The sequence below is a fragment of the Convolutriloba macropyga genome, chromosome 14, assembly GCF_964194025.1.
Source record: "Convolutriloba macropyga chromosome 14, txConMacr16.3, whole genome shotgun sequence".
Lineage (NCBI taxonomy): Eukaryota > Metazoa > Xenacoelomorpha > Acoela > Convolutidae > Convolutriloba > Convolutriloba macropyga.
The window spans coordinates 40,433,057-40,455,485 of NC_134481.1; the positions used below are offsets into that span (position 1 = coordinate 40,433,057).

The following is a 22,429-nucleotide window of genomic DNA, read 5'->3' on the forward strand; positions in this document are numbered from 1 at the left end:
TATGAAACGCCGTTAATCGCCGTTAATTGTCTTTATTAAAGCCCAAAATCCGAAGATAATTTGAAAGAAAGGGAAAAACGATTGAAAGATTTTTATTTTTGCGAACGAAAATAAAACAATCAAACATTTTCCCATTGCACCAATTGTTATCCAATAAACCAATAGAAGCATAGGATATTTGAATATTTTGAAGAACAAACAAATTGCAACCCCTTTGAAAAATCACTACATAACACTTTTGAAAGGTGCATTGAAATTTTAAGAAACCAAATTACCTTTCCGTCTCTTATTGGACACTCTCAATTACAATTCTGCAATAAAATACAAAAAATGAACAGCTGATTTGTCAGAGACAAGAAAGCAATATGAATTCGGGAAACAACTCCAATTCATTTTTGTCGAGAAAACAAGAGAATTTTCGAGCAACTAGTATATATTTTCAGATTCTTAAGATAAATACAGAACGCACCAAAGCGGATAAAAAACTAATATTCAGCCAAAAAAATTCTGGCCAACGAGTAACTCTAGAAACAAAACAAGAAAAAGGTAATTACTTTCTAAAAAAATTGAAAGTATGCATGCAAAAGAAGAGATTTATATCGCGTGAACGAAGCTATAGAATGGCTCACACAATAATAGGCAAGCCGTAAAAAGCTCAACAATTGTCAAAATTTTTAGGAAAATAGTTTCTTTGCATCAACAACTTTTCATTCAATTTGCAACCGAAAATCCTTATTATCTGTAGGTTTCATTTCAGTCAACAATGAATGAAAAAAACAATGAATTCAGTTGGTAAATAGTTGAAGAGAAGTCATATTAAAGTAAGATTCACTGTAATTACTAAAAGCCTTAAAAAACTATCAAAACAATGCCACTATTTTTTATTTAGTATACTACTTTTTAAACCACACAAAAAAATGCATCCGGGCAAAATAAATTTCCTCCATCAACGACCAACATTTCCTGCTCTGATTCAGTAGAAGATATCAACACCACACAACAAAACTCTCTTTGCTCTATTGCTTCAGTTTCCTCTAAAACTTCTTCCAACTATTTCCACTCTCTGAAACACCAATTTTCTTGTTCGCTCAAATATCAAAAAGGCATAGCGGAAAAAACTCCAAAAACAACTCGAAGTCGATTTTGCCGAAAAAACCTTTTATCAACTGTCAGAAATCAAAGAAGCAGGAAAATGTCATTCTTAAGTAAAAAAAAACAAAGGAAAAATTAGTCAAGAGTGAATTAACTCAGAGAAATATAACGAAAGCGCAATAATTTGACATTCAATAGAAGTACACACAAAAACAATTATTCTGCTCACACATTTTTAGAGAAGCCACAATAAGCACACAAAATGACTAATTTTGAAATAAAGAGAAAAATATAAGAAATTGAGAAAAATCGCTATTAACTTTCCAACTTTTTGTCAATATTAGTGGAAAAAATTAGCTTGTTACGAAAAAGCGCCCATCAAATTGTGACCAAAAATTAACTGTCAATCACATTCTCGGACTCTTTTGTCTGAAACTTTGCAGTTTAGTACTATTTGGTGTGGGACTGTTTTTTCTGGGACTCTTTTGTCCGGACACGACAATTTAGACCATAATCTGGCTCTCTTTACCTATACTTTCATTTACTCTCTAATTATGCTAACTCAGTGGGCGTACCAAACGTATAACCTAACGTTGCAAAAATTGGGGTTGTAATTTTTTAGGATGAGATAATGGACAGACCCGATAGTTGTCTTGTTTTCACTGTGCAGTCTTAAATTACCTCCGTCTACATTCAAATAATCAAATAAATTTTCAAAAAATTGCGGTTTCTGTGCAATAGCAACTGAACAGCATTGGGCCACGCAACGTCATCTGCCATTTTATGGCTGCAGGTAAAAAAAACTCCCCTAAAACTCTCAATATACCAAACCAAAAGTTAAATCAGTTGAAAGTTCAAAGTGACGCAATCAGTTGTGACGTAATCAGACAAGAGACTAGCAAAAAAGACTTACGCAATGTAGAATGTGTAGTTTGTCTGGGAGTCAATAGGAGCTTCATCAAGTGTTAGACTCCTGAGATCCTTGTCCAGTTTCCCACTCGACCAGAGTCTGGCTGCGAACCTCCCGTTAGCATCCAGTTCAGCTAACCACGCCATTTGGTGAGTCTAAAAATTTAAAAGCCAGTTTGAAGATTTTTGTTTTTGAAACCTTTACATCGATGCCTTCCCAGAACGAGGTCCTCGTTCAAAAATACTCCTGAAAATACCCATCCAGGCCATGTTTGCCTATGAAAACAACCAGGCAGACCGAAAAGGCCTATGATCCAGACTTTGCCTTCAAAAATCCTTTTGAAAAGACCGGTTCAGTCCAAAATGCGACATGATCCAGATTTTGAGTTCAAGCGACAGAAAAGTTTGGTACATCCGGCTATCCCGGCATTGTCCCGTTTATAAGCAAGAAATCTAACGCTTTCTAGCTCACAAATTTCGAAAACGTTCAAAAAAATTCATGAAACTACTTTATAATACAATCGATATTGTCGCTGTTTCAACTGAAAGCTCGGAAGCCATTGATAAGGTCTGTTTCAAATGCATGAAATTTCGATTATTCAAAAATAAGCCAAACATAAGAAATCTTAATTTCTTCTTAAGAAATGGCTAATTTCTTCGCACTAAAAAAACTTATTATATTATCGAACCTTAATCGTCTTTGTATATCATAGTCTAAGAAAGTTCAAAAAATTTTATCTATAAGTAAATAACAGTCAGAAACTCCAATTTTTCAATATCTTTGTTTTTGTTTAGTTCTGAACAAAAACAAATTTTGTTATTGTTAAACTCAATGAAAGTTTAGAGCCCATCTAATTAGTAAAGATATCTATGGACTCTACTTTAAAATAATTGAAAGCAATTATTTAACATTACTTAACGTTTCGCATCAGCAAAGACTGTGACGTGAAACATACTTTCATAAAACAGTTTTATTGTTGGTAAGTTTTGATAAGTAGGTCTGGCAATAAAAAAACTTCAGCTATTTTTTGTGGATTTAGTTTGCTGCAAATTCACATTCGGAATGTACAAAATTATCAAAAATATTGAGAACGCTTCATCTCTTAGGGGAAAAAAACACTTCAATTGTTCAGCTTCCCAAGAGCAAGGGACAATTGCCAAGAGAAACCAGAGCACCAATGAGGGAGAGGTATGTTATCACAATAGTTATCGGAAAAAGATTGAAATTAGCGCTATTAATTCGAACATTCAAACAATTTGCCAATGAAGCGAACAAAATTAAAATAGAAGTTCGAAAACAACTAAAAATTAAAGTTACAAAAATTTTACAAAATCATTATAAGCGGATCATCAAGTGACTCTAGATCTAATTTTGCAAAAATTTCTATCATGTTATCAGAAAACCTTTGCTGATACCAAACTATAGAATGAGTTGAATGACGTGACAAGAAAAACAGCAATTTAATTCAAACATTTCCGGTTACTTGCCCTAATTATTTTCAAAGACACGAAGCAAATTTCATTATCTAGAATGAGAGTATCAGCCGATTAGATTCAAACAACACAGATAACTAACCAGGGAAGAGATAAACTGTTTCTACCAAAATAAACAGAACCTATTTCAGATACAGTTACGCAATTTCTCAGGTTTTATTTAAAAACCTTACACTTCTTCTGAATGTGACCATAATTTGACAAACAAAATTGGCTTTTGAAACTGATTCAGAGCTTTGTTTGGGTTAAAACTATCAAGTTTGTCCTATTGAGAAAAAAACTGCGTAGTTTGTTTGCCTCGAATACTCCTAAAATATCCGTTACTGCCAATCCAATCAAAAAATTTATTCACTCAAGTGTTCAACTCGTATAATCGAAATCCTTGAAAATTTAAAACATACCAGGGCAGGTACTTAGTCACAATGTAAAAAATAATAGGACCAATGACCTCAAATTCAGCATTTTTCCAGCAACATCAAACTTTCTCTACAGAACAATTGATATAAAACACGCTCAAGAAACAAAAAAAATAATCAATTTAAAAAAGTTAACTTTTCCAAAAACTAATATCTGAAAGTCTTTGACATTAACAAAGCCTTATGTAAGCATTGAAAATTTGCTTCTTAAAACATGTACACCATACAAAAACCTTCCCAAAATCAATGAGAGCCAAAATATAATTTGACAAAAATCACAATCTTTTTGGAAGTTAGTTGTCAAAGCAAAAACATAACTAAATAACACTTTTATTGACAATAGTATAGTTTTTAAATTCAGAATCAAAACTATTTGTTTTTCAACCCCATAACGTGCAAAAGGACAAAACAGCATCAAATAAAGACAGGATTGATAAATTTGCGTAGCATTTTAAAAACAAAATGGTAAATAAGTCATCAAAAATAATAGCTAAATATTGAAACCGATTGAAAAAGTATCTAAACTCAGCAACAAAGCTTCAAGGAAACAGCAACACTAAAAACCACTATAAAGAGTAAAAATGCAGACAACTGGAATGCATTCAAGTGGTTAGCAGTGGATGAGACTTTTAATGGACGTAATTGATAAAACAACAAATTATAAAATAAATACAGGCACACTACAAAAGTTCCGAACTTTTCTGAAAACACATGATGGCAAAGTAACAAAACTTACTAGGTAATTGAATTTGCTCCAAAATTGAATTACAAATTCTAATGATTTAGATAAATTTTTGAGGTGTTGATGAGTAATACTAAGCTATGGATAATAAGCTAATTTTCCGTTTTCAGAAGCTACTGGCTGGTTTTTTTTTCCAAAAATTAACAGATTCACTATCTTTGTCATTCAGCAACAGAATAGGGAACTGAGTTTGAACAAGCTTAAGTAGAATTTGTTGATGGCAGGAAAAAATGAGAGTATGAAAATCAAAATATTTATAATTTGACAGCAAATGATAGGCAATCTTTCGCAATTTTTTTCTGGAAAATTTGACGAATAATTCCAGCTTGATTACTTGTCACATTTTTCCAGGAAAACTAAATCTTTTGCCAAAAAATTTTTATACAAGCATAAATTCTTTGACGCTGCCTGCATGCTTCACCGATAAAGTATACTTTTTATGTTGCAAAAGTTAATCGATTTAAATTTTATTTTTTGTGAAGTTTACAAATTCGGCATTGCTAACACTAGTACTGCTGGCTTTTGGTTTTCAAAAACTTGTCAATACCGTTTAAGAAAACTGCCACAAAAAATATTGTTTTACCAGTTTTCATTAAAATATTGAATAAATGGCGGGGAACTATATTTTTAAATATAGCAACAATCAGTCTTCTTATAAAATTGTTGCTGTTGTGAGAAATAACTACAATTGAGTCTATCTAAACGAAAAGTGAGTGTTGATAACGTGCTAATTTTCGGAAATGACGTACACATACAGGCATATAATTTGGGCCCTATAACTATAGATAGACCAGCGATTCGATACGCAAAAAGACGTTTAGAAAACAATATGAGGAATTTTGCTGAGAATTTGAGAGCAAAAAGGTGAATTGGCCCTGAAAAGATAACAAGGAGGCTCGGTAATGTGCGTACGCACATAATGTTCGGACCTCGCTCATCCTCATTCTTGACTTAATTTGCTATCAAATGATGAAGAGATAGAAAACTTTCAAAAACATACATATCGTTCAATAAACAACCAATGGTATACTGCCACGCTAGAGGGCCGTTAAAAATTGTTGATAAGAGGACTAATAGAAAGGACAATAGTAAAAGTCAAACAACAAATACTATTGACGACCAAAAATCGATGTCTATAATAAAAAAATCCTAACAAAAGCAAACTCGGATCGGATAAAACCTAAACAAAACAAAGTAACCTATATTTCATTAGAAAAGATATCGGAATTGTCCCCAATGCGACTGGTTAACAGGTGGGCAAAAAGAGCAAAGAGGTGCGAATTTCAAAATTAACTTCCTATTTTTGAGAACAATTTATTTTACAGTTATTAATGCCATGAAGTCACCAAAAAAAGTTCATTTATAACACCATAAGAAACAATTGAAATATGTCATTATCCATTGTTTGATTGCGAAAGTTTCAGATCAAATGGGACCTACGAATATTGTTATAAATTAAAAAGAAAACAAAAAACTTCTTTAAAAAGTACAAATATATCTCAAACAACAACAGTAGCAACAGAGCCGAAAAAATATTTGAAGCTAAAATTGTTATGAAAATCAACCCAAGCTCACTGCAAATAAGTTGTGACCTGTGTTTATAAAGACTGAGCAACAAATTGACCAAAAAACTATTTAAAAAAAACAGGAAGCTCAGAAAACCAAATATGTTTTTAAAAACAAACATTTTCAAAAATCATAGCTGTTTTAAGGTTTATTTAAAAAGCAATGGCTTAAGTTGCAACAATTCAGAATGCCTATTTGGTCTGTTAATAATGAGACTAAGTCACGGCCCCACAAAACGAAACAACAAATAAATAAAGCCAAAACAGTTTTACGACATCACACTGTTCAAGGCAAGATAATTATAAAATGTTACCTGAATGACCTGTATATTGCCACTTCACCCTCGGCATAACATCAACGAGTCATCCATATAAAAGGACTACTTAGACATGACAACAAAGGAAACCCAAAAACTGAACAGTGTATAATCCTCGAAAACTTTTTATAAACCAAACGGTCGAAGCAATCAGTCACAACGTATAAGAAGGCGCATGAAAAATGTCTGAATCAAAAAAAGTACTTAAGATTTCTAATGAGTGAGATTGAGTTACATGGTGACGAAAATGAAAGCAAAATGAGACAGTTGAAATTTTTTTTTATTTGAAAATCGTTAAAACAAACAGCTATTAACTGAAATCTTCAACTAGATGGAGTTATACGTCCTGGGAAAGCAATTGAGAACTTTTATTATCAGGTATATGGCGTACAACAACAAAAAGAAAGACAAACATTCACAAAAACCAATAAAAAATCCACAAAAATTTTGCGAGATAAATTTGTCTTAGCACAAAATGCATTTGTATGTTTTTAACAAAGAGAATCAACAAATCCAGGTACGCGTTTTTTCAACATTGTGCATTTTTCCTATTATGCCTTCCATCAACTTGACTTGACAAAATATTGTTAAGAAAACGAAATGAACACAAAAAATGCAATTATGCTAAAAAACAAAAAATAAAGAAAACGCGTAGTATCAAAATGAAGAAACATTAGTTGTAAAAAAACCGTTACCGATAAACAATTATAGCTCAAAAGAAATTGGTTTCCTTTTGTTTTTACTTAGACTGTGACCGAAGTTGAGAGAGGCAAAATAAAATAGTGAGAAAGTTCAAAAATTCACCGATTTTTTCTGAGAACAAATGTTTTCGAAGTTATCAGTCATTAGATAACAACTGAAAAAACTGTCTAGGATTTTTTATACCTCCTAAAAAGCTAACTGAATCCTTGATTGGGGACACTAAGTCAACGGGCTAAAAAATATAATAAATGAAAGCAAAACTCAAAAAGTCAGAAATTTTTTACGTTAACACTTGGTCAGAGCCATAAAAAAACCATGAGCTTAACGCTGAAACCATGATACAATATCGGTGGGTCTGGTTTATGATAAACAGTATCTGTCATTAGTTAAGCCCTGATTTGAACTTCTTGTCATTAATTTACCTGAATAACATTTACATAGCGGAAACATTTTTAAAAAAAAAGGTCGCGCCCCATTAAAATCTAACAAAAAATTTTATCATAAGGATCTATTGTGAGATTAAAATTAACCCAGATAATGCTGCAAGTTTTAAAAACACTAAATTGTTTAATTGGTTACGAAATTGATCATTTTTTAAACAAAATTTTTCAATTTGTCAAAAATAAATAATGAATTTTCTATAATTATCGAGTTTAATTTTGCAAAAAACTGGCAAATTTTTATTTCCAGAAGACTCTTAAATCTAGCCGCAGTACACCTGGCACTTTTGGGAGCTGGAAAAGAATTTGGCCGCAGTATTAAAATGTCTACTGCCAGGAAAGTTGAAGCAAGTGGGCTAAGAAAAAGAACAAATACGTCCCATTTTTGACGAAACAAACGACGTTTTATCGAATCGAACAATTCAGCAACCCTCCTCTACTTCAATAGATAAATTTAATATCACTACAGTTAACAATTTTTACACATTTTAGCAAAATTGACGAAAATTTGGTCAAAAATAGCGAAAAAGGGAATAAAAACAGCTAAATTACTTCTAATATTCACAATATTTTAAACCGCGATAACTCACTATAAAAAGCGAAAATGAAGAAATCTTTTTAATTCCATATTCTACCCTGGACTGGATTTCTAATGATACCACTCACAACTCTCTGCGATGATTATATCGATCGGCCAAAATTGTCTGAACAAAAAAAACCCATTTGAGTAAATTGGGTCGGAACAACAAAGTGGTCTGATTTAACGCTGAATATTTCTCTGTGTTATGGAGAATTAAAGAACCGCACAAAAAGGCCGCAAAACAGCACTGATTTTTCAAAAATCAATCCTGAAAAACATTTTTTGATATAGTAATTCGACTAAATCAGCTTTTATTGCCTTAGTGATTTTGCGCTAAAAATTTTTCCGTAGTTCTTTCAGCGCATTTTTCGCAAATATTTGATCGAAATCCTGTAATTGTACAACTAAAATACCGACAATATCTTACGTTTAAACACGAGTATACAGAAGTACGCACGTTTCAACCCAAAAGTACAAGAGTTTTTACATTTGCAAGCAAACAAACCGCAAATTGTTACGTCTGACGTTCAACGAATTGTCAATACTGATAACTAACAACAGAAGGATTTTTATTTTTTAGTTTTTAGAGAACGTGGCCTTGCTGTTAATGTCATAACCCTTCGAAAAAATCTTTGAAAGGGGAATTTTTACCGTCATAATTTCAAGAGTACAAAGAAAGTTTTGTATATATTTTAAATTCAACATGCCATTCCAAATTGGCTTCCATCATCCGTGTCATCACTTGGATATGTCCATGTGGCAGCGTATATTCCAGTGTTGGATCTAGACATAGACACCTTAGTACACTCCGAGATGGGCTGGTCACTTCCACACCCCTTGGTGGAAGACTTCCCCAATGATTTGTGATTCCACCCGGTGGACTTGAAACCAGAAATGTCTGAAAATTTATTCTCATTTTCATTTTTGGTATCGTGAGCTCATTAATTCACTGATAAGAAAGTGATACAGTCACTTTGTTCGCTTTTGGACAGTTTATCTTATTAAGCAGCTCAAAGTTTCTTTTAAAAAAAACGATGAAGAACAGGACATGACGGTGCATTAATCACCAATAATTTAATGGAGTTCAATATTAATTCTCATATAATTATGAAAAAACTGCCCCTTCCCCACGCCCCGTTAGATTATGACCCTACATAACTGGTATACTTAAATAAATAACATTTATTTTAGTATAATAAAATTGTAAATAATAGTCCCATCTCGTATTAAATGACTACTCAAACCAAACAAAAACAAATTATAGTTTATTCACATTGTAAAGTGAAAAGATAAATTTTGTTAACGAGGGAGAAAAAAGGAAAGAGTTTTAAGTCTCAATAAACGTTGTCAGCTACTTCACACTGAATAACAGCATGTCAAGATGATCATTAATATTGGGGGTGGGGAGAGGGGGTGGGGGGGGGGGGTGGTCGCCCGATGAACTAGTTTCACCCAAAACCAAAAAGAAATCCATTTGAAAGCCTACCTGTTTCTTCGTATCCAAGTAGCGTATAATCAGTAGCGAGTAGTTCACATAGTTGATAGAAAGGACTGTGATTGAAAGACCTGCAGAGAGGATCTGAATTGCATCTCTTTTCACACTCCCTCTCGTACCTCACCCCACCCAGGGGAGGGGACACTAGGGCGAACTCGGGGGACAGACGGGTGTCATATCGTATAAATGTGTAGCTATAGTAAAACAAAATTAGAAATTGCTTTTTATCAGACATATTTGAGTCGTGGAGAACAGACCATTACAGAGTCATTGTGAGATGCCATTCTATTAAGGCAGACTCTAGTTGGGCTCCTTTTACAGCCTTTAGGTATAGAGAGTTATAGCTACTTATTTCTGCGCGCGAAGCACCCGTACGTAGGTCACTCTGACTAACCAAACACTGTGGAACACTGAAAATATACTTCAATTATAATGGTGGTAATAGTATACAGGGCCGGACTCAATGGTATGCACATAGTGCAATTATCAATTAGACTGAAAAGAGTTAGGTGTGCATGCGCTATATAAAAGAGTGAAAATAAAGAGTCCTCTCAGTCTGTGAGTGGTGGAGAACACACATTCTGTATTTTGGTCTGCTGCATCATTCCAGACTTGAGAGTTTCCTAGGAACTCTCGACTGCAGCTAAAAATATGTTGAATGTGTTGGTCCCTGTCATGTGAAGTGAGCAACTAGAGTCGTCAGTCAGTGGTCCACGTGTTGTCTGTTGTGAAGGCAGTAAAGGTGCCAGTGACATGTTATTCTGGCCAGTCACGTCTATCCTGTTGCTAAATTGCAAGCTGGCAATGAGGGCAGCTAGCAATGATTCGCTCCAAGTTGGGTTGGAGAATTGTAGTCTTAGTATCTGCCGATGATAAAGCAAGATATCAATTCATCTCCTTTTATTTCAGTATTTAGTACGGTTCCGATCGGATTCACCAATTTGCCTTTTGATTAGTATCCAACTTAGCTATTGCGAGCTACTTAACCCTTACTAGGGTTAAATGTAATTTCAATTCGTGCTGGGTAATTCCCGACCAGAGAAAAAACGAAAACTGATCACAAAAGTACTGATCACGTCTTTCTTCTATAAAACCTTTTTCGGCTGGTCAATCGTACAAATAACCGCTATGGGCTTGCGTGTGTGCTCAGGGGACGCTAAGATGTAATTAAATCATTCAGGAACGTCGACGCCCTGCTCGTTTTCAATCCCCATAGGGTTAGCAAATTGGTGAAACAGGAAGTTGGGTCCTGTCAACCTGTGGTACGTTCTTTGTTGGGTGCAAAAAGAAATTATTTTTGTCTTGAAGAGGACTGTGAGCGTCGAAGTGTGCAGTACGTAGGCCTGTGAGATGAATGTAGCCTCTGATGAATGGTTAGGGGTGAACAACTGTAGCTCCCTGATTATAGAAATTCTGAATGAATATGCCTCTTCTTACACGGGACATTCTGCTTGAGGTGACGGGTACGTGTACGGTTAATTATCAGTTGACGTTGACCTGTCGTACGAAGGAGGCTGTGGAATTGGTACTAGTGTAGGCGAGTAGACAACTTTTGTGACCGAGGTTCTGGCATCCTGACACGTCAATATTAGATCCACATTGGGAAAACTGTATCTAGAGTTGAGCGTTTAACTGTTCCGCGAAAAACTTGTCGGCCCATGGTCGAGTTTTGGTCAGATATTTTTGTGTGGTAATGAGAGGCTCTTCTGAAGAAATCGTGGATTACAGCATCCTATTCGTTTCGGGGTGTTTTGGTTACTCCCAATTAAGAGCGAAAGTTCTCCAGTGGCTCCTGGTGGGGAGGGAGGAGGAAGATTTGGCGGCTGAAAGTGAAGGGCTCACACACGAATACGTAGCCGAGATCTAAGAATGGGTCTGTGGCGAGGCTTGTGCTAACGTGAATAGCGCCGACGTTTGTTTTTCGGACACTGGTTCTAAGAAAGTCAAAGATGCCGTCCACTTCCAACATCAATTGATTGAATGTTATAGGTTCGATGTTCGGTGGTATATGAGACACTTCAGTGTGATTGGCTGTTGACGGTTTGACATTTGGGGTGCCACAAAAGAAAAAAGAGATATATATGAGTACTGTGTAATTTGAGAAAAAACTCCTCAGGAATTTCTTGATAATCTGGACCATTATCAAAGCAATACTGTGAAAGTGATTTAGCTTGTTTTTTTTAGACTTTTCGCGGTGAGAGATTCAACATGGACAGATTGAAAGTCTGGTTTAAAAGACGTGTTAATTGTAGATTCATGGCAATCGTTTTTAATTGTTAGGAGAGTCGATACTCTTTTAAAGTCAGAGTCAATATGTCCTGGCGAGGAGAATTTCCTATAGAAGCGTTCTAACTTTCTGTGTAATCAATTCAGTAAATTCAGCTTGCGAGTGTGAGTGATAGACAGCAGCGTGCTATCTGTTCAGTGTCCCCGTTTTTGTTCCATTGAGAGTGGTAGTTTTTAATTTTTGAATCTCTCAGGAATACTTGAAATATCTTTGTGAGAAAAAGCCCTGAAATACTTAAATTAGCTAATCTGATATTGGTTCTCAAAGGCTTTTACAAATATATGCGTTCAAATTAATTGCTGCGAAATAAGCCAAAGAAAATTTTTTTAAAAATGAAAATTTTTTATGCAACGAAAATTTTTTTTAATATGTACCACGGTTATCCGAAGATTCCAATGAGGCTGTCTTTTAAATAATTTCCGTTATTTAAATCACTCCAGTCGTGGCGACGTAGAGTGAAATATTTCCCGTTTTTATTTAATTTTTTCATATTATTCTCAGAGCTGTTTTTGTTGACAGAGTATTGAACTTGTAATTGTGCTTGATTTGCAAGATCTGCAATGTTTATAGCAGGCCCTTATTCAAATTTCTCTGCTGTGTCATCTATTCTCTGATAAAATTTTTTTCTTTCTATTGAGTTTGAAAACTAGCTTTGGTTAAATATACTTATCTGGTGATCGGTGAATTTAGTTTTAGTGAAGCGGCGTTGTATATCATCGTGTGTAACAACTTCAAAATTGTGTCGCGCCTTAATTAGGTATGGTGTGCGACAAAACTATTCATCATATTTTGCATCGCGTGTAACTTTTTTTCCAACATTATCCGTTTTACATGGTGGTTTTACTGACCAGAGAAACTTGTTTCAAGTTACTTGGTCTATACACTGGTAGCAAATAGGAATGCGTTCAAGTTTTTTCTTTTCGAGTACATGATGGTGAGAAGAACTTTTTTCATTTGGGAAGATTGAAATTTCATTAGAGCTTTTTGATGAAGCAAAAATGTTTCTATTGCTTGTGACAATTTATCCTGCTAAAGAAATTTGTTGCGTTAAAAGAAAAAATGGTGTGTTTAAGGTTTTTGTCTGGGTCACATAAGTTCCTATATACTGACAGATTTGTGTAAACCATTCATAAGAAGACGCTACTGATGATGTAGTCAATTTTGGCATGAATTTGCACATTGGGATGTACTGCACCTGATCAGTTTTGTTTACTTAAAAATATGTTGTGTTATCACGTAATCAGTTCCAAAATATGTTTTTGTGTACGGTGATAATGAAACCTGATTTTGAATAAAAACATCGCGATAAAACTTCGAATAGCAAGGGCGGTCTAGGTTGCGTTTATGGCGTGGTTTAGTAATTACTTCAAAGCCAGCTATGCCCGATTCATCGTCGGACAAATAGTCTTTAAAACGTTTTGTGTACTTGCGGGCATTTTCTTTATGTCCTGTGTTCGTTTCATCATTAGTTACTGTTTCTAAATAATATCTTTTTGAAATTTAATTTTTTGGGCATGCGATCTACCTACGATAACAATTTGAAAGTGTGGATTAGATTCTCAAATGACTGTTGCTTTAATAGCTTGGTTTGGGGGAAGTTACCCCCTTTCAATATTACAAATAATTCCCGTGTTTTTATGTTATTATTTTATTATTGTAAACCTAGAGTGAGTGAAATATTTGCTAGCTGTAGTGGTGACCATCCTGGTGTCGATGATATGATATTTGTACGTGGGATTGCTTCCAGGGTACTTTGCCCATGGAGTATCCGTTGCAATCGAATTCCAATTATGATCTTGTGGGTTATGAACTAAAATTTTGGGCCAAAAAGCAAAAAAAATTGAGCGATCAAACTGGAATCTCCCATGTTTCGCTTAATAGATTGCCAGCTTGGGTCAATTAAGAGATCAGATTGAATTAATTGTGGTGCATAGTGATCTTTGTTAACAATTCCAAGTCCCGGAAGTTCACCACGAGCTTCCATTGGGATAGAAAGGTCTTTCTATGTTATTAGCATATCAATTGTCTTGCTTAAAAAGACTTTATTTGAACTATCTTTCTGAAATTATCTTTCTGAACTATCTTTCTGAACTATCTTTATTCACAGATGGCTGCAAAACGGCTCAATTCGCACAAATAAATTGGCAGCATGAGCAAGTTATCAGCGAGCTATATGGCAATAACATAAAATTTTCTGTTGTATTCCGTGCGACAAGTTTTCGAGAAATTATTGACATTATTGAGTCAGTTCGTCTCGTTTGCTTGCAGTAATCTGTGAATTTTTTGACAATCTTTCTTGTATCTCCGACGCTCTCAGCTGCTCCTGATAGGCGTTTCGAATGAATTCAAACGGCATTTCCACCCATTTGAAAGACAACAGTTTTAAATGACTTGAAACTGAACCTTAAGAAAGTAACTGGATCTTTTTTTTCAAATATGATCCTAAATAATTTATCAATGTGTTTCAAGTTTCATTTCACTGGGATTCGTATAGTTATCTTTGCGATACCAACTATGTTAAGTTTTGATACACTGATAACAAACATAAAGCAGCTACTGTCAATTGCTATGTTAACTTGCTAATGTTAGAAAAAAACACGCAACAAAAAGGATGAATTTAAGCTACTGTCAAGATTTGCTATCGTTAACTTGCTAATGTTACAAAAAGGACACGCAACAAAAAGTATGAATTTAAGCTACTGTCAAGATTTGTTATCGGTAACTTGCTAATGTTACAAAAAGGACACGCAACAAAAATGATGATTTTAAGTTGTGTTTTAACTACTGCTTCAATCTGTTAACGTGACCCGTAACCGGAAAATTGTTTTAGAAAGAAAAGAACACTGCTGAGGTTGAAAGCTGACAAATTGTAATTGCTATTTCATTTTTTTATTTGATCAATTTCTCAGTTTTTTTCAACAGAGTTCCTGAAGTTCTTGAAATTCAGATTCTTTTGAACTGAATGAGTTTAATCTTCCTTGTTAAATCAAATTGTCTTCAATTTACAAATAAACTGTAATTGTTACAAAGTTTTCTGTTAAGTGAAAACTCCGCTAAAGGTCAACTCTGAACATATAAACCATACAAGGAGTCACAGTAATGTGGGATTGCAAATAAGGTTCCGACCCCGCTCATCCACAATTTTGGCATAATTGTCTATCAAATGAGGAACAGGTAAAAAACCCCAAAAATTCAAGTAATTTTCAAAAAAAATGGTGTATGAACTAAAAGATAGCCTCCAAAGCAAATAACTAAGGGGAGCAAAAAATGAGGCATTAGATAAATGAGACCCGCCAAATATTAGGAAAACGAGTCAAGACGAACAGCGAAATCAAACATCAACAACAAACATTAATTACATCCAAAACTTTATGTCCATTTTAAAAACAAAACCTAAATACAAAGCCCAAATAGCCTCAGACAAAACTGAAACTAAGGACAACAACTTGCATTTCAATAGAAAAGATATGAGATCAAACCATAATAAGGCTCGGTAACAATTAGACAAAAAGAATAAAAACAGTAATGTTAAAAAAAACTCGCTGATACTTTTTAAAAACAATTAAATTCAAAGAAAAAAACCATTAGAAATTAACTGAAAACATAGCAGGTGTTTACGTTTACCTATGCTTCTATACAAATGCATTATTAAGACCTGTCGTTATTCAATTTTGTATGCGGTTACAAAAAGAAAACAAGTAAACAACAAATGAAACTTCAACTAAAACCTGCCAGAAAACGCTGTCGAAGCCGTAAAGCCATAATTTGCCGCTCAAAATATGTTTGATTCATCGATCGCCAAAAAGTTGGTGTAAGACCTATCAATAATGAGAATAAAAAACAAGTAGACAAGACAGAAAATAAAGGTCAAAATTGAGTAATATTTTTTATTATTCGAAAAAAAACATTATTTCCAAATCAATGAAAGCCATTAATTGCAAATTGAAATAATTAGTTAGGTTCGTTAATCCGACCAACGGAAACCCTTGAACACTGCCATTATACACAATATGTCTTTTATTTTTAAAACCAACGTCAAATATGACAGAAATCAAAAATTATTTTAATTTTTTGTGAAAAACCCATGGCGAAGCAAGTAAAGTCATAACTCAGTCTTTAAAAAAATTAGATATTTTGACAACAATCCCTTGTGACACCTTTACTTGACACCAAGACTGTCATATATGGCCAGTAATTAACGAGACTGGGTAACAAATAGACAATAAAAAGAACAAAAAAAGCGAAATTGAAAAGTGTTTTTTTAGTGTTGAAAACAATTGTTCTCAAAGTCACGAAAACCATCAGCTATCTACTAATATCAGAATGTCCACTCATCTGTTTTTTCATGAAAAACCAATGAAACCTGCCCTTGTACAGGAAATATCCAACGACTAAAAAGACAAAGTAAAAACGTAGTTAATCTCCAAACTAAAATAATTCTTCGAGAAAATGGTGTGGAAGACGGTAAAACAATAATGTATACAATTAAGGACATATTATAACGCCCAAAATGTCTTACGCTAATTCTCTTATTGAGAAGAGGTAACAAGTAGACAAAAAAGAGAAAGAAGTCGCAAAATTGAGTAATACTATTGTATTTTCGAAAACAATTATTTTCAAAGTCATGAAGGCCATTAGCTACAAATTGAAAAAAAGCAGTTTTGTTTATTCCTCCATAGGAAGCGCTTGAGACCTTTAATTATTCGAAATCGGTCTTACGTCTACAAAAAGAACATCAAATGTAGGCAAATATGAAAAATTAATTTTCTTATTTGCACAAAACCTGTGTCGAAGCCAGTAAATTCATAGCGAATTCCTTCAAAACAATGGATTTTGTGACACCAATTCCTTTGACACCTTCCCTTTTAAACAATATTGACAAATTTGGCCTGTAACCAACGAGACTAGGTAACAAACAGACAGAAAAACAAAAAAGCAAAGTTAATAATCGTCTTTTCTCTATGAAAACAATTGTTTTCAAAGTGAGGAAAGCCATCAGCTATCTAATTAAATCAGAATATTGGCTCATTTATTCCTTCATAAAAAACCAATGGGACCTGGTATTGTCCAGTAAATATCATACGACTGAAAGACAAAGTAAGAATGACAGTTAAAGAAAACTGTAATTGAAAAATGTGAACTGTGATAATGTGATAATGCGACAAAACTAGAGAAAATAAAAAATGGACAAATGCCAAAAATTTTTTTAAAAAAGTGTGAATTCTAGTACCATCAAAGCCAGAGAAACATAACTTAAGGCATAAAACCGCAATTAATACTATATTTTGGTTCAGTAGAAAGAATGAGCAGTCTTTCTTTGATGACACTAAGCTAAAAGTTGACCAAATTAAGAAGAAATTAAAGGCAAAATGCAGTGAGCAATTATTTATTTAAAAATCTAATATTTTCAAAAGTCAAAACGACCACAAGCTTTGAATTAAAAAACTAAATAAACTAATTTGAAGCTGCTAAGGAACCCAATTTGACCTATTACTAGTGAGCTTAGATTTGAAATGTCCGGTTTTTTAATCAATATGAAAAGAATCAAAAATTTTTTTAAAAAAGACCAACTGATTACAATCCGAATTACATTTGGATTGTAACAGTACAAGATCGGTTCAGAACTAGCCCAACTAATGCTGATGATCCATTAGGGACACTTAACTTTTCGACTGTTATAGATATGGATAAATTGTTAGTTAAAAAATCAAAAATAAATGCTGCGTCTTTCATAATTAAGGAGATAGCAAAATCAAAATTAGCAAAAAACGGCAAAAATTTAATTACAGAGTTCTCATATTGGCAATTGAAAGAGAAATAGCCCCCATTTGAGTCTGAAAACTTGTTTAAAGATACATTATTTGTGAAAAACTATGTTGTAATCAGCTTAATTGTTGTTCAAACAGATACAGTCATATGAATACCTTAAGGGGTTTCTTTCTTAATTGATGTGCACAAGTTTAACTCTATCTTTAGTTCGTACTTTTTTGTCTGGGACTGTTTTATGGGTTGTCGGAGCTTATTATAATTCAAAGAATCTGAACAGTATTGGGGCGCTGTCTTTTCTTAGATTTGTTCTGACATTTTGATGAAATTTGAACTAAATTTTAATTGGTCACGTCGTAGTGGGCATCAAAGCGAAAAAGCGAGTGGTTTTGGGGCGTCAGTTTGATCCCTCTAATTTTAAACTTGAGTGAGAAAGCTGTGTTTGAACAAAACTCTGAGGGTAGTTTGTTCACATGCGGGAAGTTGTCTTTGATTTTTTATTTATTTTTTCGATTTTATCGCTTTTTCTAAAAAGTTTTTCCGGCTTATTCCTATTCATTTCATTCATATCAGAAACATCTTATTATATCTTCACTCTTGCGGTCTCTGCCAGAAAAACTGTCTATAAACTACATTTCTGGTCATATCTGTTGAACATTCAAAATGCTTCTGCTAGCCCTCTGCTTAAAATTGTTTTTTTAAAGGGAACTTTTTTATATATTTTAGATAATCTTCTTCTCAATTGACTCGCCTTTTCAACAAAATATGCCTCAATTATGAAAAGAGTTTGTTCTGGCCTATGAAAAGCAACAAAATGGACCAATTGAATGAAAGTGGTTGGATAAGAGTATAAGGGGTATAAGGGTATATGGGTATAAGGGTTCTCTAATGACCCGACCAGGTATCTTATTAAAGTCACCTTTTGCAATGCCATTCTACAGCCTCTTTGTTTTTTTCATAATTTTTTTCATTTTTCATAAATTCCAGGTCTCAGCTTGAGGAAAAAAATCATGTTTCGGGGGGCTCTTAACAATTATGCGGCTCACGAGCATAACACACTGGGGATGTTTGAGCATTTTTGTTCTTCAAATGATAAGATCTCTAAAATCATTTTCCCAATACCAATTTTTCATGTCAGGCGTTGCTAGTTTTTTTCCTAAATTCTAAAAACAAGTTACAATAGATAAATCAGAATAAACCTGTAGCTGGATTTGGTGAAGAATTCAACTGTCTCAGCTTCAGTAGCTATTTGAATCGTGAAGAACGCGAGGTACCACCAAAATATCGATATTATTTTTCGAACCATCATTCAAAATTCAAATGTTGATTGTGAAAAATTAAACAAAAGCAAGCGACGTCAAATAACTCGCTTTAAACGAAAAAAAAATTCTCGCATATTTCTCTTTTGTTTACCAGGGGAAGCTGGTCTTATTGAAACAAAAAACACAAAAGTTGGGGAATGAAAATTTAATTATCGGTCGTTTTGGAAATACTTGAAATTAAACAGAACAATCGAATCTGCAGGCAGGTGTTTTTAATTGATCAAAAGACTCCGTCAAAATAACTTACCAAAAATTTTTGTTTGTTCGAAAAAATTAGAGAGAGGCAAAATTTTCATAATTTGCATTAACAAGTATGTACGTAAATGTATCTAAAAGCAGCAGCATACTACTCAAATTTGAGAATACTGTTTATTTAATGAGTGCTTACATTCTTTATTTGTTTTACGCAGATGTTATGCAAAAGTAAAAAATCAAACTGGCGCAAAAAATCAGTCTCGTTTTCCGATGCAGAAAGAAGGCAATTACAATTTCAGAATTAGGAGGAAAAACATGAGAGGAATTTGTGGAAAATTTAAATATTTTTCGGGTATAACTTTGACAGACCGTTACTTATAGTCACAATGGGTTCTCAACGCTCAAAGAATATCATAGAGCAATTTGCATTTTTCTTTGGTAGAGTAATACTATAATAGAAAGCAACGTTTCCTGTTACAGTGATGTAAGAAATGTTGTGAGTTGATATAAAACATGGGGGGATGGGCACAAGTATTCCAACCTATCGAACAGACTTTTTCAAGTGATGTAAAAGAAGGTTAGGAATGGACCATGAATAAAAAATCATGAAGTGCATTTATGGAACAGAAAACTAGTTTTTTATCTCTCAATTCACAAGTATTGTTAAAAATAGATCTAGATCTTTGCTCTGTTTTCTTTCAAAAAAAAAAGTCAAGATTAACTTTAATCAGTAGCTTCAAATTTTAAGTCTCATCATGCAATTCTTAGAACCGAAATACAAAAATAGAAAGTTTTTTTAAAATTTTTACCAAATTTTTTTACTAATTTTTTTAAAACCTTCCTCAAAAATCCATTGCTTATTTTGAAAACAAGCAATTTTGATGGCTGAAACGACCACAAGCTTTCGACTAAAAAATGGAGACAAGTTTCCCTGAAACATCATAGAAAGCCAACTGGACCAGTCACTAGTAGGTCTTGATTTAATTTGTTCTGTTCTACATCTAACAAAAAAAGTGAAAAACGCTGAAATGTTTTCGACAAAATCTTTCAAATTATATTTTCTAGGCTGGACGTGTTTTTTAATGATACCACAAACAACCCTCTATATTGAATACATCTATTGGCTAAATTTGTTTGAACAAAACAACTCATTTCAGTATATATAGTTCCTCTCCCATAAAGGATGAAGTCAGAAACCAGCTGAAGGTCAGCAGCATGGAAAATTCATAAATACATACACCTTTGTATTATTTTCTTTCTAAAGACAGCGCATTAACTTTTTTGCAATAATCAGATGATATTCACTCATCACCATTTATATCCTAGCAGGAGTCAACTATTCGGCACTCATATCTGGGACTTCTTTTAGTATTCTTTATCCGGTGAAACCAACCCAATATTTTCCAGCTTAACAATTGTTTAACTTTCAGGTCTTTTCTAGGTGAAAGTTTTAAGTTGTTTTTTGTCACCATTATGTGCCGAGTGGGTCACTAAAGAGTGTATTATAACCAAGCCAGCGTATCAAGCGGCAACTTTTTTATCAAATGGAACAAAGATAAACTCTTTCAAGAAATTTTGAAACTAGGAGAGAACAAAAGATCATCACTCGATGCTATTAATTTGCGACAGAATGAATTAACAGAACAAAAAAAGACATAGAAAAAAACAGGCAAGCAAATGCAGAATATCAAACAGCTCTAGAAAACATCAAATCCCTATATGACAAATAAATGTCAGAAATTGTTTTTTTTTTTGAGAGGTCAAAATGAGAAAATGTTGACCAAAATTTTTAATGGCTACAAAGACAAGGAAACCCAACAAGAATATGCGAACAACCGACAGTTTTTTCAGAAGATTTTATCACAATTTACCAAACATTTTGTCATATCAGACAGCACTTACAAATTTGTTAAACAGGATGATAAAATTAGTGAAACTGCAATACACTCATACCCTTCGGCAGCCATATGCGATGCTAATGACATTTTGGACTGGTATTCGAATGGAACAAAACCTGAATGCCTTGTTTTTCCTTTGGGACATAACGCTATTAACCAAGCTACTGATAGAAAAAGGCCGCTGAGCAAATGGATGACTTCGTCGGTAATTTCTTATCTAAATTCAAACCCCATGATGTTGCTATATGCCAAATTCCCTTAGTTAAAATGGATGATGCGGGATTCGAACAACAAACAATTTGATGCCTATAACTAAGAAGTCAACAGCATTGATGATCAAATTAGAGGCGTATTCGGTGGTCCAAAGAATACGTCCTCAATTATGGTCTTAGGGCAAACAATATCAGACAAGATTTTGAGCACCCAAACATGCATGGATTTCAAAAAACAGATTCAACTCCGTCGAAACATTTAAAAAATATTTGCTACAACTGCTTATCAAACGACATATTGTTGAGACGAATGCGTCCTAATCAGCAAAACGCAAATCTTTTGGCATTCAAAAAGGGATGGAATAACTTCAGTATTCCCAATGGATTCTGATACAATTGGGTAACTTTATTTTTAATTCTTTAACAAAAAACGATTAATGTTTTTTGAAAAAAACATTATTTCTGTCCGTGATTTTAATAATAAGTTTTTTTGTAAGGGGGGAAGTTGCCCAATTCAAAAGTAACTCAAATCATAATAAAAAACTAAAATTCAATTTTTCTGCGTTCTATTTAAACGATTTGAATTCATTGAGGTTACGTTTCCTCAAAATTACGTATTTATTATCCGTCATAGTACTTATTCTACATAAAAGAGATATTGAAATAAACCCCGGCCGAGCTCAAAAAGCAAAATTTAAAACAGTAGACCAGTACTACAAAAAAATGACAGAACAGAAGATGATCTCAAGTTCTGGTACATGAATAATGAATACAAAAAGTCATCAACATTTCTGACATCTCTTGACCAGTTGTCTTTCCTAGATGTTACTGAAACATGGATAAAAGAGAACAATACTACTACACATTTTTTTCTATGCTTTAGTCATCAATTTATTCACCAACCGAGATTATAATTAACTGAAAATAGGAAAGAAGGTGAGGTGCACACATATGGATACCCACGCAGTTTTCAATCAAAACAAGAAATGACTTGAAC

At 33.7% G+C, this 22,429-nt stretch overlaps 1 protein-coding gene across 1 annotated transcript in view; it reads right to left on the reverse strand.

Annotated features, from left to right (window-relative positions):
* LOC142352933 (uncharacterized) overlaps window positions 1-19,237 on the reverse strand; it is a 48,568-nt gene extending 29,331 nt beyond the window's left edge. Inside the window, exons 1-4 of the mRNA XM_075405090.1 lie at window positions 19,005-19,237; window positions 9,744-9,946; window positions 8,965-9,155; window positions 2,006-2,157 (exon numbers count right to left, since the gene is read on the reverse strand). Of these exons, the coding sequence (XP_075261205.1) occupies window positions 2,006-2,157; window positions 8,965-9,155; window positions 9,744-9,946; window positions 19,005-19,114 (656 nt within the window). The 5' untranslated portion in view covers window positions 19,115-19,237. The remainder of the gene's footprint in view (window positions 1-2,005; window positions 2,158-8,964; window positions 9,156-9,743; window positions 9,947-19,004) is intronic.
* Window positions 19,238-22,429: the final 3,192 nt, after the last annotated feature.